At 47.8% G+C, this 17,117-nt stretch overlaps 1 protein-coding gene across 1 annotated transcript in view; it reads left to right on the top strand.

The window, feature by feature from the left end:
- Positions 1 to 2,561: 2,561 nt before the first annotated feature.
- Positions 2,562 to 17,117, top strand: part of LOC146429726 (heparan sulfate glucosamine 3-O-sulfotransferase 3B1-like) — a 32,132-nt gene continuing 17,576 nt past the window's right edge. Inside the window, exon 1 of the mRNA XM_085078043.1 lies at positions 2,562 to 3,158. Within this exon, the coding sequence (XP_084934169.1) occupies positions 2,725 to 3,158 (434 nt within the window). The 5' untranslated portion in view covers positions 2,562 to 2,724. The remainder of the gene's footprint in view (positions 3,159 to 17,117) is intronic.

Genomic DNA, 17,117 nt, shown 5'->3' with positions numbered 1-17,117 from the left:
TAAGATAGCTAGTTCCCCAAGACTTAGTCCCGTTCGCAAGATTGTTTGATATCTGGCCGATTTGTCTAAAAATACCATTTATTTGACACAGAACATAACAAACATACAAACATAGAACAGATTGACACACATAGACACACAATGAATACATAATTGCAACACTATGGTAGCTAAAAATGCAATTATGGGGTAAAACCTTGCTTGAACTATAAAGATAGTTAAAAACGCAAGAAATGCTTGCTTGAACGATAATGCAAGTTAAGAAATGCTTGCTTGAGCTAGCTGACATGCAAGTTAAGAAAGGTACCTATAATTTAGCCGGAATAATACAATTTAGGAAACTCAATGATCTCACCAAATCCAGTTTTTGGAGCTGGGGATACATCAGCGTCCTCACTCAATCCCTCGGGAAGTAACCGCAAAGCCTGCGTCCAAGCTTAGGGGAGAGACTTTTCTCCACGCTCCGATATCCATGTAGAAAAGCTTCTGATTTTACTGAGTTTTTCGTGGTGTTTTATAGGGAAAAGAGTGTGTATTTGCGGTCACCTGAAAATTATTCACATTCTCTCAGTGTCTCGCTCTGAGTTCCAGACGCCAGCACTGATAATCAGGATTAAGCCATTGACTTAATCTGAGCCATCGATCTCGGCTAGCAATCAGGGAGAGAGAGAAGGGGGGGGGTGTCTGTCCTGCCACACACGCATCACCTGGAACTGTCCTTTTAAATTCTCTTCACAATTACCCATCTGGGTCAGCTGGCAGAGCTTTGCCAGCAGACAGAGGGAAACTGGAAAGCAATTGCTCCTTCCTCCTGCCACAGCTTGGCGCCTCCATCTCTGCTTGGTTGGGATCACCCTTCACACCACAGAGAGTCCAGCAGTGCCACCTATTTTATCTCACAGCAGAGAAATGTTGAAATTGTTCACTGTTGACTCTGTAACTGAAGTACAAGAATTGTCCTTGTATCATTCCAAAAATCTGCTTTGCAAATACCGGGTCCTGGGGAGAATGGAGATGAGTGGCACTGGTACTGATGGAGATTTGTGTGGCCCAAGCTCTGTGTTAACCTACTGAGCAGCTCGTAGAGAAGTCATACACCTCTCAGGGTTTTAATTCCCCTCTTCAATCTGCTTGGTTTAATTAGTTTGTAAACCGCAGTTTGTAGTTTCAGGTTATTTGACAAGATTCTCACACCACAGCCAGTGCAATGGAAACAATTTACTTTTGCAGAACAGTTGAGGAATTGATGTAAAGTTGATATATTAATAAGCCAGGACCATTGCTGTTGCTTCTGACACACAAAATCAAGGCTCTTCAGGGTGAAAGGATTCTACTCTTGTTTGGGGGGAAATTTCAAAATAAAATAAAGAATTTTCAGCAAAACCTCTACTCTCAATGAAAAAGTGCTCTGAAATCAGCAAAATCTGTACGAAAAATTATGCATCTTTTAATAAAAACATGATGGAAAAGCTGCCCAAACGCACTGGAGCTGTAAGTTACATGATTGCTGTGACAATACTGGCTAAAGCATTTTCATGGAATGTGCAAAATCCCCATCCCTGGAGAACGCTGGAGTGATCTGGTCCTGAAAAGAAGGGTCCCAGAGTTAATGGTGTTGTGGGAAGGATCTCCTCAGACAGGTGCTCTTAGTTTGCCTTTCAGGAGCTGTTGTGTTGGGTTCGGTTTCTGTGTGTTACTCCCATAATATACACCATGGCAAATCTTACCAGGATTTGTCAGGCAAGGATTTCAGAAAATACAGCACAACAGAAAGTGCTGCTCATTGAAAAGCCAACTCATGAAAAGAACCGGCAAATCACAGAATAGTTTGGGTTGGAAGGGACCATTAAATGTCATTTAGTCCAGCCCCCTGCCATGGGCAGGGAGCACCTTACACTAGACCAGGTTGCTCTAAGCCCCATCCACCCTGGCCTTGAATGTTTTGAAGGATTATCCACAGCTTCTCTGGGCAAACTGAGCCAGTGCTCTAACACTCTCATTGTAAAAAAATTCTTCCTAATATCTACTCTAACCCTGCCCTCTAATCTAACCTTGTCAGTTTAAAACCATTATCCCATGACTGTGCTAAATGGTTTGTCCCCACCTTTTTTTGTAATCCCCCTTTAGGTACTGAAAGACCACAATAAAATCTTCCTGGAGGCCTTATTATCCAAGTATTTGGGGGACAAGGAGGAGAGAAAAATGAGATGTTCCCAACACCATGAGGCCCCCAGTGTCTGACCCCCAGCTGGCGATTTCCGCAGCCGTTGGGGACAAGGCAAGGGAAATACCAGGCTGGAAGGCGATGTCCAGCACACGGACCCTGCGGGAGCCGCCCGAGGTGCCAGAACGGACCTGCGGCAACCTCGCGGCCACGGCGGGCGACGAAGCCGCCGCCGCGATGGGGCGATTCCCCCGCCCCACCTCGCGCCATCAACCAATCAGCGAGTCCTCTACCACCTTTGCCCCGCCTTCCTCATTATGCGCAAACCCGCGTCTGTGATAGGCTGAGAGCGCTGCCCGTCCCCCGGGTCCGCGCCCCGCCCCGCCGCTGTCTCTGCCTCCGCTGCCGGCGGCGGGAGACGCTGCTGGGCGGGCGGCAGCGCCGGGCACTGGGCGGCGATGGGACCATGCTGAGGCTCCGCGAGTGCCCATGAGGCACCGGGGAGAGCCGAGCCGAGCCGGGCGGGCTCCAGCCATGCATCCCGGTGCGCCCTCGGGCACATGGGGCAGCGCTTGAACTGCTGCCTCGATGTCCCCGTCGCGTTGCCGCCGCTGAGGCGGAGGCTGCTGCTGCTCTTCATCATGCTCTTCCTCTGGCTCTATATGTTCTACTCGTGCGCCGGCTCCTGCGCCGGGCTGGCAGCCCGCGGGTCACCCGCGCCGACCCGCGCCGCCCCGCCGCTGCTGCCGGGGCAGCCGGGCGAGGAGAGCAGCCTGGAGGAGCAGCGGGCAGTGCCCGAGGCCGGTAGCCCCATGTCCAGCTTCTTCAACGGCTCCGGCACCAAGCGGCTGCCACAGGCCATCATCATCGGCGTGAAGAAAGGGGGGACGCGGGCGCTTCTGGAGTTCCTGCGGGTGCACCCCGACGTGCGCGCCGTCGGCGCCGAGCCCCACTTCTTCGACCGCAACTACGAGCGGGGACTCGCCTGGTACAGGTACGGGACGGGCCGGGAGGCGGCCCCGCGGCGGAACGGGGCTGAGGGGCGTCCCCGCCGTCCTGCGCTCGCCGCCCCGGTGCTGGGGCATGGCCACTCCGGAGCAGGTTGGGAAGCACCCGGGGCGAAGAGTTAATGTTCCGCTAAGTGCTCCCTCCAGAAGAAAACAACTCCTAAAAATATAATAAACCCAGCGCACAACTTTAGCTCTCCGTTAGCGCAGGGCGGCGGGGCGTCTGCGGGTTTTACGCGAGCCAAATCGTATTTAATCTTTATAATAAAGGTTAAATATTAATTTAACATTTTTAAACACTCTTATTCTGCTTCCAGGTCTTTTGCTGGAAAGTTTATTTTTCTCCATCTCAGGGTGTTGCTGAGGAATGACTGGCGTGTCTCCCGGGTGGGCACGGGCTGGCCGGTGGTGCGCTCAGCCACCGCGGATTTACGGGGGTTTTGACCCGTTTGGGGGTTTTTGTGTACCTAGTGGGGTGCGATTTTACCCGTTTTCCTTTTTTTCCCTTTTCTTGTGGAGGAGCGAGGAGGGGGTTTTACCTGTTTGGAGGGGATTTACCCGTTTGAGAATTTTTTGTCGCATTTGGAGGGGTTTGACCCATTCTGGGAGCACGGCGGCAGCCAGGACAGCCAGGCGGCAGCTCTGCGTTCCCGAGAAAACTTCCTCGCGCGCTGCCTGCCTTCCGTCTCCGTAAACTTTATTCCTACCCCGTAATCATCTCTGGAGCTGATCGATTGCCAGAGGTCGCGATTGCCAGCCCGGCGCTGGACTGCGGGAGCGGTGAGGGCTGCAGTGGGTAACGAACGCGTCGGGAACGGAATGAGGCCTTTGGACTGGGAGAAAATTGTAAATTTCTGGCTTGCATCCTGTAAGGAAGGCTGTAATTCTAGGTGGTTTTGTGAGGAGGAGCCCAGTGCGGGATGTCTGTGTGCGGGTGGGCTCGGCGGAGCGGACGGCGGTGGGTGCGGAGGAGAAGCCCGATCGAATATCGAGCGAGGGGCGAGACCCGTTTAGCTGCCTTTCTATTCCTTTTCCGATTGAAGTTCCTTGATCAGGAGTATTTTGAATGTCTGTCTACTGAGTGTTTACAGGAATGCTAAAGGAGGAGAGATGGAACCTTTGAAGCTAGATCGGAGCTGTGAAGTTACGAATTGTAACCTCTTTGTAGTCTTGAAACTCCCACCCGACAAGACCGATTAGGTTTATGTCTCTTTTTTTTAATGTTGCCGTCCCTCAGCAGTTAGTGAAATGAGTGCAGGATAACATCTGATGAGGAGGAAGTAATTTTTGAAAGCTGTTTCGTTTTAGGAAATTCTGTCATTTTGGTAGAGGATTGAGCGTGTCGTCCCACAGCAGCCCAAATGAAACCTCTATAAATTTGGCTGAGTTTAAAAAAATACTAGTCTCGCATTTTGAAGGAGAACTTAAATATAGCAGAGCAGAAGACCTGTCAGGATTTATTAGCAAAATGGTGTTGTACGTGTTGAACTGTTTTTAATTAGGCACCTAAATTAGACCATAAAATGGTTGATTAATCTTTTACAAGTATGAGGTGGAAGGGGAGAAGGAGAGAATGATGCTTATGATTACGTTCATCTGTTATCCCAGATGTAGTGGGTCAAAGCCAATATTTAAAGGATACACATTACTTTTAAATTTGGAGAACAGGTATCGAAGTTGTGTTTAACTTCCTAAAGTTTCACCTTATCAGCTGCTGAATTTTAAGCAGTGTGGGCCCCATCCCTACAAACACACTGTAGTTTTTCATTAGTATCTTTGCAAAAGGGCTGTTTTAGCTGAAATCCAACACAACTTGTGGTCTGAATGGTGATGCTCTCAAGCAGCAAGAGTAAGTGATCCTGTAAGTCTTGAAATCAGTCGTGTGTGATTCACCCTGAAGATGGGAGTGTGTCTGGCTGTCTGTGGGACTGGGACCTGGGTCAATTAGGAGGGACTGAATAGTGGAAAATACTTGGGGGAGGATGAAAACCAACAGACAAATTGTTATATATTGTGCGTTATTTCTAACTTAATTAGAAGTAGATGCAGAAGTTTGTTGTTATAAATTTTGGCATTAGAAGTCAGATCCCATATAGTAGTAGCTCCAATCTGTTTCTGACTTCAGTGAATCTTGGCTTCTCAGCACTCCTCAAGAACATGCTTATTTCTCCCAGACAAAATGAGGCTTTTATTTGTTATCTTAGTATCTACGAGGAGATGTGTTTGTATTTTCTTGTTAATGGTGCAACGCAATTGGATTAAAGATGCTATAAAAGGTCCATGGTGCCAGCATGGTGCAGAGAGCTGGGCAAGTATCATCTCTGTTTTTCAGATGCTTTTGCCCACATCAACTGAACTTTGGAACTGGGGTAGTTACTGTGTCCTCAGTACCTCAGTACAGAGTGGAGTGTAAATCCAATTTCCTGGCTTTAAAAATATGAAGATAGCTAAAATACAGTTTTAATGAGACATGGGTCAAAAGTTCTAAATGGCTAATTTTTTTCGTATTTATTAGGAGTTTTTGGTTAAGTTGTTCCTGCCATCCAAAATTTTCTTTTCCAATTTTCAAGATGCAGAGGCATCACAGATTTACTTGTTTAGACTGATGAATTCTTATTTTTGGGGGTGTTTGTGATTAATCCTGTTTAACTACTTATCTCCATCTGGAGTTTTCATCTATTAAAAATAACTTTTGAAGGAGGGAACACAAACTTGTTCCTTGCATCATCTTCTGTAAAGTGAAATGAAATCTGTTGGTTAGTTTCCTTTGTGGAAGGCAGAACAGCATCAAGCGGTGAAAAAATTCCTGAAAAGCAGAGGGAAAACAGGAAAAATTAGATGTTTTTTTCGATAGTGAGATAACAAAAATTTGGTGGAAATAACTTCTGTATGCACATTGCAGGGTTTCCCCCAAGTAATGAATACAGCATGTTAACTGCTTCTAGTGAAAATATGTACCATGACAGAGGAGAAATGGGATCCAGCCGCTATTGCAAACTAATTTTACAAAGTGCCTTGAATTTTTGGATAGTAGAGAAGTTCTCTCTTTCCAGAAGCAGGGAGTTCAGCTCCACAGCCTGTTTGCATGTGTCTGGCTGAGCAGCCTGCAGGGAAGTTGTTGTTCTCTTTGGGGTTTACTGTAGGGCTTGGTGGGGAGGAAAGAAGTGTTTCTTGCAAGCCTTGAAAATCAGTTGATGAATTTCTTTTATTATTTTCTTCGTTTAACTCAACAATGATGCATTTTGAAATGTCCTAGGGACTTGAAAGCCTGTTGTCTTATAATTAATGAAAGAAAAAGGTCGTGTCATTAGTGTTACATGTTTTGAGTTTTTACTATTTTTATTATTATTTTCAGTTCAGTAGGCTGTAATATCCACTCCCTCCTGCCTTGGGCTGGGCGTTGCCAGCCCTACTCAACATCACTGATTTATATTTCAAGTCTGTAGCTTTCTGCTAGGAACCCCTGTGCCGTGACTGTGCCGACTGTAACTGCAACAGCAGGGCTAGGCTGAGATCCTCTGCCCCTAGCAGAGCACCAGGGAAACCTCTTGTCCTTTTTTCTTCTTTTTTCTTATGGAAAATTCTTTAAATGCTAGTGCTTTGTCTTCCCACTACTGCTAAGTTGCCTTAATTCATTCTCCTTGCTGAGACTGGGTGATTTGGATCAGCAGGATCAGGCCCCATGGTCTGGTGGTGTGTGATAAACTGTTTCAAGCACGCATTTCTTTGACTCCCAAATTGTTTGGACCTTAATGTGCAAAGTGCTGCTTGACAGCAATTCCTGAATCAGGAGAAACTTTCTTATTTTTGTTTTTCCCTGGGAGCCTCCTTTTTTTCCCCAAGGAATATGTGGGTTTGCAAGCTGGTGCTTGCAATTGGCCAGGCTGAGAGCAAGGGAAGAATAAGGAAATGATGGTTAACATTTCGGGGTGAATGCCCTGATGAGCCAAATCTTGAGCAAGGCAGGGTTTTTCCCCTGTGTTTGGCCATTCTCTATAATCTCAGCTTTAGTGAAGTTTTAATACCTGCTGCTTAATTGCCTCCCCAGTGGGGCATGGACCCAGCAGCGCAGATGGAACTGGCTGCTTGCAAAACTCCATGTGTTGGTTTGAGTGTCACATGGTTCATTGTCCCCAGAAAGTTTGGGAACAGTCCTGATTCTCCCAACTGGATTTTGTGTGCAAATGACTGCATCCGAACAAGGACCAGTTCCTCCAGCACATTTCTGTGAGTTGTGCTGGGTCGGAAAAAGCATCTCCTAAAGGACGGTTGTGTTCTCTGGGACGGTTTTGTCAAACAGTTTTGGTATTGAAATCTTCTTTTCCTGATGTGAAAAAAAATTAAAACTCAACTACTGACCTTGCATTGTGTTGTGCTTAAGCAAGTGGGGACTTTTAATAGTCGCCTCAGAATGTGCATGGAGTTCAGTGCCCCCTTAGCCACTGCACTGGCTCCCCAAGACTTGTCCTGAGGAGCTGTGTAACAACAGGAGGGAAATGGCCCCAAAAAAGGGGGCTTGGGCTGCTATTATCAGTCAGCAAGGCCCTTGTGTTTGCATGGGATCATTCCTTTAGATCTGAGGATGGTTGAGTTGTTCAAACAGATGGCAAAGATTATTCGTGTTGCTGGGGTTTTAGTGCACTGCTCTGTTTCAAGCATGTTGCCCGATATGACGCACGTGACAAGTTCTTCTCAGCACGACGCTGTGGGGGGATGACATTGTCTGTTGTGATCGGGTTTCATGGCCTCACCTGTTGAGCTGCTGCACTTTTCAAAGTTGACCAAGCATTGGGGGTGACGGATGTGGATGGTGGATCTGCCTGGCTAATCGTGTGAGCACAGTACCGCACGGTCTACCGGGGAGCATTGTGCTCCTTGGCGTGAAAATGATGGGAATGAAAACCCATGGGCTCAGCTCTGGGTTTGGGATTTATTATTTTTTTCTTTTCAAGTGGGCCATGGCAGATGTCTGTAACACACATTGAATGTTGGAAATCTCAAGGCACTTCCAGGCAAGGCTTTGTTTTTAAAAGCATCCATCAAGCCCTGGGTGCAGCGGCTGTAAAAACTCCACCCAAATTACTGTTCTTTGGAGCTGTATTTCCAATCTGCCTGATGATAGGATTGTCCTGTATTCAGGCCTGTCTTGCTGAGCTGCTTTGTTCACTTGAGCCTGGGTTCAGGGCTATTTATCCATCCCAACTAGGAAGAAGTCTAATTTAGTCATCGTTCAGCATGGGATCTGTGTCTCTTGGTGGTGTGACCATGGATGATCAGTGGGTTCAGGGGATAATGAATGGGCCAGGGCCATATGGGATGGGTAACCTATGGGGTCAAAGAACAACAAATAGTGGGGCATGTTGTCTAAGTGACGTAATTAGTAGGTCAGGGGCTATCCGCTGCTACCTGTTGTCACCATGTGGTGTGTGAGGATGGGCTGGAGAGGCTTCTTCCTTGGTTTGTGTGAAATGACTAAGTGCTGTGCTGGGTCCTGACTTGCTGCTGATGACTGTACAGGGGCTTGCCCTCACCGTTGCAATTCCACGTCTTTCAGCAGCTTGCTGTGTGTTTAATTTGCTTGTGAGAAACATCATGTGCTTTTAAAAGGTGCTCAGCCAGCAGGAGCCAGAAGGCACACAGCAAATGGACCTTATCTTGGCTTTCTCAATGGAAACAAGGGGTCATGTGATGAAACATACTGATTTCCTCTGAACCTGCTGAAAAGGTGGTGTGAATTCAGGACAGATGGTGTAACTTTGCCATCAGAGAGTTGCTCCCAGTCTGGAGGTGGCTGGAAAGTGCCCAGAGACAAGTGAGGAAGAGCATCGTGTTGTGTCATGGGTCAGATGCAGGAAAGAAATGGAGGTCAGGAGCACAGTCCCTCTGTCTCCATCTAAGGAGGGCAGGGATGTGCAGTAGACCTTAGTCCCTTCACAATAATGATTCAAAGGAGACAGCCTTTCCTATGCTGGCTTTGAGTGTTCCCCGTAGTGGTTTTACTCTTTGGAATAGCACTGAAGGAGGAGGAAAGTGAGCTCAGTAATGATTTAGCATGTAATGCCCTTGTACTGGGAAGGTTCAGCGGTTAGGAGAGACTTGTGGGAGGTGTGAACTTGCTTGCTTGGCTGCCTGACCTTTCTTCCTGGCTCTGTGGCCATAGGAATCATTCAGAGAGGACTAGAAACTTGGGTGATTGACTTTAGATTATGTTGGTGGGAATATTAGAGGAAGATAGGTGTACAAGTGCTGCTGGCAGAAGATCTCACACTAATTTCCAGTAAATGACTAATTCTAGGTTTTTAATTTTTCTGTCAAGATACATGAGCATGGCAATGCCCTGCCATGTGGTGGCTTGGGGTACTTTATTTAGAGAAAAATAGTTTCAGGTTCTGCTAAATGCTTTGCATCTGTGTTAACCTCCTTGGAAACGCCCTAGAGCCAGCCTGCTTCTACAGCAGTTTCGTTTTCTCCTCCCTGTATAGAAGAGGGAGGGAGGGAGGGAGGGAGAACATCTCTACCATGGCATGGTGTGACCTAGGCCTGGCATCAAAGGAGTCATGGCTCTGTTTGGCAGCAGGTCTGACCCAGAATTTAATTTCCAGCCTGTCTGGGCTGCAGAGCTGTGTGGCTAACCCTGCCCTCGATATGGCTTGTACAGCATCACCCACAGAGTCCAGCTTTGCTATCCCTGTGCTGGTGGGGGTCATCCTTCCTTGTCCCGGTCTTCTTGTGAGTGTTGTGCTGCTAAAATTCTGGAAGTCAGAGCTGTGTTTTGGCCAGTCTTCTCTGCTGGTGCTGCTGGGGGTTTCTGTGAATCCACCAAAGTGGCTGTTTTACAATAAAAGTGAGAAGTTGCAACCTTTCCCTGGAACTGGCATGGCCTTTGCATTCCTGGAAGTGAAGCAGGCAGCTCTTCCAGAAGAAAGGGAGAATTGCACATGGGGTTTCATTTTATATGCCAATCTATAACATTATAGGTGGATGTGTATGTTTTATAGATCCTTCCTAAAAGTGAATGAGGCCAAATCCTGCAATGCCACAAACATGGTCCAATAGTACAGAGCATGGCTGGAGTAAAAACAACTATTCCCTTTTAAAAATATACTTTTCCATATGGGAAGTTGGCTCTGAGAAGGAGACCAGTCTTCCACAGTGTGTGGTGACAGAGACTGAACCAGGTCCCCAAATGTGACTGTGTTTAACACAGTCCAAAACTCTGCCTAGGGAAGGGCTCTGGGATCAGACCCTCAGCGTGGATCCATGTGACTATGCATAAAGTGTCCCCCCAGAAACCAAAATCCATTGCAATTATTAACTTCAATAAAACAGCTTGACGAGCTTTATATTGAAGTCCTGAGCTCTCAGCCTCTCTCAATTATCACATGCAAACTTGTGTTAAAGCTTGAAAGTCTTGAAACTTGAAAACATAAAACTTCAAGTGTGGGTGAGCAGCACAGAGAGGTGTAAGAAATCTTTGGAAAAGTGCTCATTTAGTGAAAGGGCAATTGAATGTGAGCACAGCATTACACTGGGGTTAGGTTGCAGTAGTATTTTTCATTTGTAGTGAGATCCAGGGACTGTGGTGGAGCAGGCTCAGAGTATGGATCCTCCCGTCACTAGGGGGAGGACAAAACTCTGGTGTCTTCATCATAAAATGCTTTGCTGCTTCACAATATTTATTTAAAAACTGGCAAGGCCTGCGGCTTTGGCATGGCTTTCGTTTGTTTTGCTAGAGGTGTATTAGACTTGGAAGGAAATCAAGAGGCATTGGAGTAAACAGGAGGTGTGTCCCAGCCCTTTGGTCCCAGAGTGGCTGTATACGGTCCTTAGCTGGTTTGTACACAGGGCTGGAAATGCTGTTGCTGAATGAGAATGGCAGAGGCACCCCATGACTGTGCTGTGCCCTGTGTCTCTTCGTGTTGGAGCAAACGTGATGCCTGACACTGAAGTGCTGTGCCTCTGCTCTGAACCTCCTGCACAAATCTCTGGTGCCACGTTCAGTGAATTGTGCCAGATCAGAGCTAGTCCCCTGAGTGCTGAGGGGTTCCCATCTTCTGCAAGTGGGTTGGAATGGGGGAAACTCATGAGGGTCTAACCTGGGGCCAGTGGGGCAGTGGTAGATGTCTGGGTGTCTGTGAGTATCCCTGGGCTACCGCCCTGACTTCACTATGGCTGGACCAAGCAGGTCTAAAGAGCAAAGGTGCAAAGAGCTAGGCAGCCTGGGCATTTCCCCTTCTCAAGGACATGCTTAGCAAAGGCCGTCTCCTTTCTTTTCCCCAGTGCAGTGCACTGAACTTGTTGCAACTTAACACAAAGCTTGTAACATCGTTTTTTTTCTCCCCCTCCTAATTTCCCTCTTGAGCTGGTCTGGTAACTAATGAGCCTTGGGCTGTCTGCATGGCATTTGGAATTGCTAATACGAGATGGTAAGCGGGAAAGGAAGCCTTGGGAGAAGATATCAGCCTTACCAAAGCAGAAGTGGAATAGCCGGTTAGGGTTTCAACCTGTGTTTTCTGCAAGCCGAGAGGGGCTGGGAACTGCTATCTGCTCTGAAGCCTAGTAATTACAGGCTGGTGCTGCCTGGACAGCCGGACAGGTGGGAGGAGCCACCAGCCCCATATGCGGGTGTCTGGGCACACACCGGAGCCTTGGCCAGCTACCCTGGCTGCACCGCCAGAGATGATTTCAAGGTCAAACTGTTCAATGCCGTGTAATAATTAACTAGGCTATAAATAAACAGAAAGCTCATGTGGTCCTAAAGCAGATTAAGAGCCCGTGAGTTTTCTCCGCCTTCCTCCCCAGCATCTTCCTCTTCCTGGGTTCCTCTGTGGGTGAGCCCTGCAGTTGTTGCAGGCTTTGCTGTCCCAGCAGGGCTCACCAGTTGGGTTAAGCAGCTGCAAAGCTGGGTTGGAGCCCAAAAATGATGGGGGCAGAGCAATTCCTGCTCTGCCTCACCCAGTTCCCCCCTCAAACCCACTCCTCCTGGTGCTGGAGGACAGGGCACATGCCAAGTCTCTGCCCTCCCAGTGTGAATCGCTTTACTCAGTGGTGGTGCTTGATGCTGGGAATAGCCCCTGTGCTGGGAATAGCTTCTGGCATTTGCCTTCAATAACAGGCGTTCCAAATTTCCTGTTGCTTTGAGACTCAGTATAGCAAGAGCTGAGCTGGACAGCTTGTTCCCCACCATGGGGAAGCTTCAGTGTGGGGTTCAAAACCTCCCTGAAGGTATGTTTTTTTGTGGCATTTGCAGAATGGAGGGGGAAGAATAAGCTGGGGTGGATTTTCTGGAAGAGCTACAGAAACTTAAGTTTATAATGAGGCTTGAAACTAAACCCAAACAATTGCTTGACTTGTGACTCCTGGGGAGCTGAGGTTTGTATGGTATCAAAATTGATAATGCTCTTTTATTTAGTTTCTCGTGTATCTATCTAAAACTGGTCAAAACTCTCTCCAAACTCCACAAGTAAAAATTTAGGGATAACATTTATTTCAGCTCTGTGTTATTTTCAATGTAGCTGCAGAAATGTCTTGGGGGAAATTGAAAATCAGATTTCTTAATCAAGCATAGGTGTGGACAGCATGTGCTGTCGAGGCAGTTGGAGAAGAGCAAAGCAGTTTCCAGCACTTCCAGATCTGCCCAGGTTTTGCAGCAGAGGCATGTGCATGCTATAAACCCATCAGTGAAGTCTGATCCTTGGTTTTGCTCAGGAAAAAGAGACCTGAGCAAAAGAGACCCCTTGTCTGGCTCCAGGAGCAGTGGGGAAATGAGCATCATTACTGGCCACATTTCCTCCTGGGCCTCTTCTGCTGCTTCCTAGGCCTCTCCTCATGCATGTCCAGTTGACTGAGGGCCATCACCGGGGGTGAGGACTGGTGGAGGAGATGTGGAGGTGATGGGTCAACCTCCATGTGAGAGGTTGTGTTTTGGTGGTGCAGGTTGTCCATCTCCAGTTCCCTGGCTCTGCAAGGCAGAGCAGCTTTTCTCACTTTTCGAGCACCAGGCTGGATCTACATCCAGGGGATGGAGGCAGAGAGAAAAGACTTTGTGAGGCTCACAATGGAGTCCCAGATCAGTTCAGCCCAGGTCGGAGGGGGCTGGGCTGTCTCTTTGAGAACCCAAGGGTGTAGAGATCAAAGGTGTGAGTGAGTCAATTACAATTCACATTTGGTTCATCCATATGTTTGGGTATTTGAAAAGCTTCAATGGTCACCCATTTTATATCTCTTATGCCCATTGATTTGTTAATCTGACACTTGGTTTCATCTGAATAACAATAGCTGTCATTCAGAGTCCTCAGTGTTCAGGAAAAAGTCATTTCACTTGGGTTGTGCTCTAAGGCCATGGCAGACTGGCCCACAGTGCTCTTTATGTAGAAGGGTTTGAAGGACTTGGGGTAATTCAGCCCCATGGCTGGCTCTGGATGAAAGTAGGGTGAGATGCTGAAGGTTGCTGATGGGCTTTGGGACGTGTAGTTTTGCTCCATAAGATCCTTCCTGGTTGTCACCATAGCCATGGACTTGCCATTGCAGTTTGTGGGGTGTGTGGAGATGACAGGGTTACACACAAAGATAACCCAAGCTATCCGAAGTGGGAAGCAGGCAAGAGCCCTCTTAAATACTGCCTGAGTGCACTGGACTAGATCAAGCCATTGGTACAGCCATGTGAAGTCTCTAATTATGAGAATACCTTTTTAATGAGAAGCTGTGCTTTGCATCTGTTGTACTTGCAACAGAGCATCTCCACCAGCTGAGCTGAGCTTGCTCTTTAAAAAACCCTTGGCTGGATTTCCTTGACTGTTTATGACTGCGTCATGATCCCAGGTAATGACTGGGCAGGAAGGCAGTCTGCAGACAGACCTGCTCCTTCAAATTTCCCTAATTGGCACCCGTCTCCCTCCTTCATTGGGAATTTCTCTCCTTCCCGAGGCTGGTTTGGTTCCTTCTGCTCTACCTTGAGTCCTGCAGCATCATTGGGGACCCAGGAATGTGGTGGCATCACAAACCTGCAGCTTGATTGCCTCAATGGGCATGCTGGGTTTTTATCCTGGAAATTAACTGTATTTTCTGTCTTTGGTGTTTTATGTGGGGTGTCAAAGGGAGGGGACAGTCAGGAGGTTCATCCTGGCCTGACTAGAGATGTCAGCATAAAAATCTCATTCTGGACAAATGTCTCACTGCCCTGGTCTGTTTATCATGGAGAGATCTTAATTTCCAGTGCCACATTTGCACTCCTTTATGAGTGTGAATCACAAATCCATTAACAAATGAGTTGAGGTGATAATCCCATTTGTGTTAAAATGCATTTAAGGATCAGTACTGAGAGGATCACCAGTGTATTAATTTGCCAGGCCTTTTGTTCCAGTTGGTGGCAAAATTACCTCATCCGAACAAGGGGCACAGTGACCGGGCCAGTACCCAAATTACTGATGGTTCAGGTTGTGTTTGGTGCCACCCCTTCCTTCTGAGAAGGAAGCAGGAGACTTTCAGAAGTTAATTAGGTGGCTGAGCTGGGAATAAAGTCTAAACCAATTTTACATTCTTGACCCACTCAATGAGATGCTTGAGGGTAACAAGCAGCTGGTGAGTACAGGACCTGCTTGGTTGGTTGAGCACCTTCCTGGTTTTCCTCTGATGGGTTTGTTCTTCTCTGCCATTACTGGCCACCAGGAAGGTCCTCTGATGGTCAGAGGGGACATCTCCTTCCCTTTACCACAGTTGAGAAGCCTCAGTGCTGCACAGTTTCAAGGCTGGTTTGGGTGTTGCTGAAGAGGCAGGTGGAGTCGTGCAGCTGAGGTTTGACCGCACCTTCTCATCATTACTTGGCCTGTGGAACATGTGTACATGATCAGAAACAGCAGAAAAAATATAGCTTTCTTTTTTTTATCATGAAAATGGAAAGCTGGCTGTTTTCTGAGATGTTGTTTCGAAGGTCTCTGCTGTTCAGGTGGTGCTGGATGCCCATTGGATTCCCTTTAGGTGCAGCAAGTGGATTCCTGGAGATCCTACATGCCTTTTTCAAAAAACTATAAATGTTTTTCAGGCCAGGCCCTGGCCACCCTATGAGATCCCTTCCCACATGCTGTGGAGGAGCTAGTGGTCTCTGGTTCAGATGTGACATGGAAGATGTTCCAGGGGCTTTCAGTGCACAAAGGAAAGTGCTGCTGGGTGAATAAATAAGTGTCCCTGCTCCCCTCCTGCTTTGTTATGTCCATGGTGAGGAAGAGGAGCAGGAGCAGAGCTGCCACCAGTCCCTTTTTGGGGTTCTAACTTAGCACTTTGTTCAAGTCTGACTTTGCCATGTCATACCCCAAGGGCAGACAAATCGCTGGGGATCCTCCCCAGCACTGGTTATGATCTGAAGGGTGAGAGCTGGGGTATCATTCCAGGCAGAAAGGGACTCCAAAGTTTATCAGGAGGATTTTTTTCTCTAATCATGGCTGCAAAGCTCCAGAGCAGGAAGGCTGGGCTTGATTAGGAGAAATGTGTGTCAAGGGGGCAAACAAAGTCCTCCCTGTGCAAATGCTGGGCCACTTGTGTGGGTGTTTAACAAGGGGCAGCATTAGCAGTGTAACCTGTTACCTGCCCATACAGGCACACAGATTAGGGCGTTTGTTTCTGTTTTGGGGAAAACACAAAAGACCTCTCAGCAGGGCTGTGATTTATGAACGTTGCATTAGGGGAACATGGTCCTACCTCTATCTTGCTGGAGTGGCTGTTGACCTGTATTTCCTTTTGGGGTTGGCTCTTTGCTATGTGAGTTGGGTTTTTTTCCCACCTTCTAGCAGAGTTGGAGCGGGTGAAATGTGGTAGCTTGGCAGTGCCCCAGAGGAGAGGCAAAGCCTGGGAAGTTCATCTCCTTGTAGTGCTCTCCTGGGTAGAAATTTGTCAAGTGTTTCTGAGAGTCAGCTGTGGTGGACCAGGATTTGCCACCCACATTCAACTGCTTTTTGGTGGCTGGAAAGAGGCTGCTGCCATGGTCACTACATGGTTACTTAACCAGAAAGCTAATTTATGAGTGTGTGCCATAAAAATCTATATCCATATAACTGGCATGGACCCCCACCCTAGAATGGCCCAAACCAGGGGTTATTTCTCTTGAACCAGCTCCTTTCCTGGGAAACGGGGAAAATTTCCTATTGCATCATGGCTACAGAAGCAGTGTGGCAATGTGTTGCTGCCATACAGATGACTAGGGGGTATGTGATGTGACCATCTCCCCTGCAGTGATTACACTAGGTGTGCCCTTTGGGTACAAATCGAGGTGTACCCTTCTTGCTGGGCTCACCGCTGCCAGCATACAGCAAAATGAGTCACTGGAGCAGGGCTTAGAAGAGCAGGTGCTGTAGGGGTGAGGCTGGTGGGATAACCTCCTGTGGGCTACCTGGATTAGGAATACCTCCTAGTGTCCTAGCCAGGGGTAGTAGCCCCAGGGTGCTCTGGTGTCACAGGTGGGATGAGCCAGGAAGATGTTCTGCTCCCTGGGCAGTAGCAGGTAGAGTTGTGGTGCTGCTTGGTTTGGGCACCTAATTCCTGAAACACCTGACGGTCCTGGGACAGCAGTGGAAAGCTAACAGGCTGTACCCTTTCTACAGTGCCAGCACTTTGTGTCTCAATATGCGCTTCTGCGTCCCCCAAATCCTCATATCTCTGGGATTTTACCTGATGATATTTCTCCCTTTGCTGCAAGGAAGCATTTTCCCAAGACCCAGGAGGAAGAGAGATGTCTTGAAGACTGGTGAGGAGCAGTGCCTGGGGTGGTTAACATCTTTGAGAGGATTAGTACTGTTGCTACAATTAAGAGAGCAAATTGGTGGGTGTGGGAGCTGTTTGGGGCTATGGACTTTACAGCTGAACACACCACCAGTACTGGCTGGTGCTCCTGCCACACTGGTGGTTTGTGCCTGAGCCTTGGTGGCAGGGAAGGAGTGAGAGAGAAGAGGCTGTGG

Source organism: Lichenostomus cassidix, chromosome 18 (assembly GCF_008360975.1).
Source record: "Lichenostomus cassidix isolate B80296 chromosome 18, HeHo_3.0, whole genome shotgun sequence".
Classification (NCBI taxonomy): Eukaryota; Metazoa; Chordata; class Aves; order Passeriformes; family Meliphagidae; genus Lichenostomus; species Lichenostomus cassidix.
This window is presented reverse-complemented; position numbering and strand designations above follow the sequence as displayed.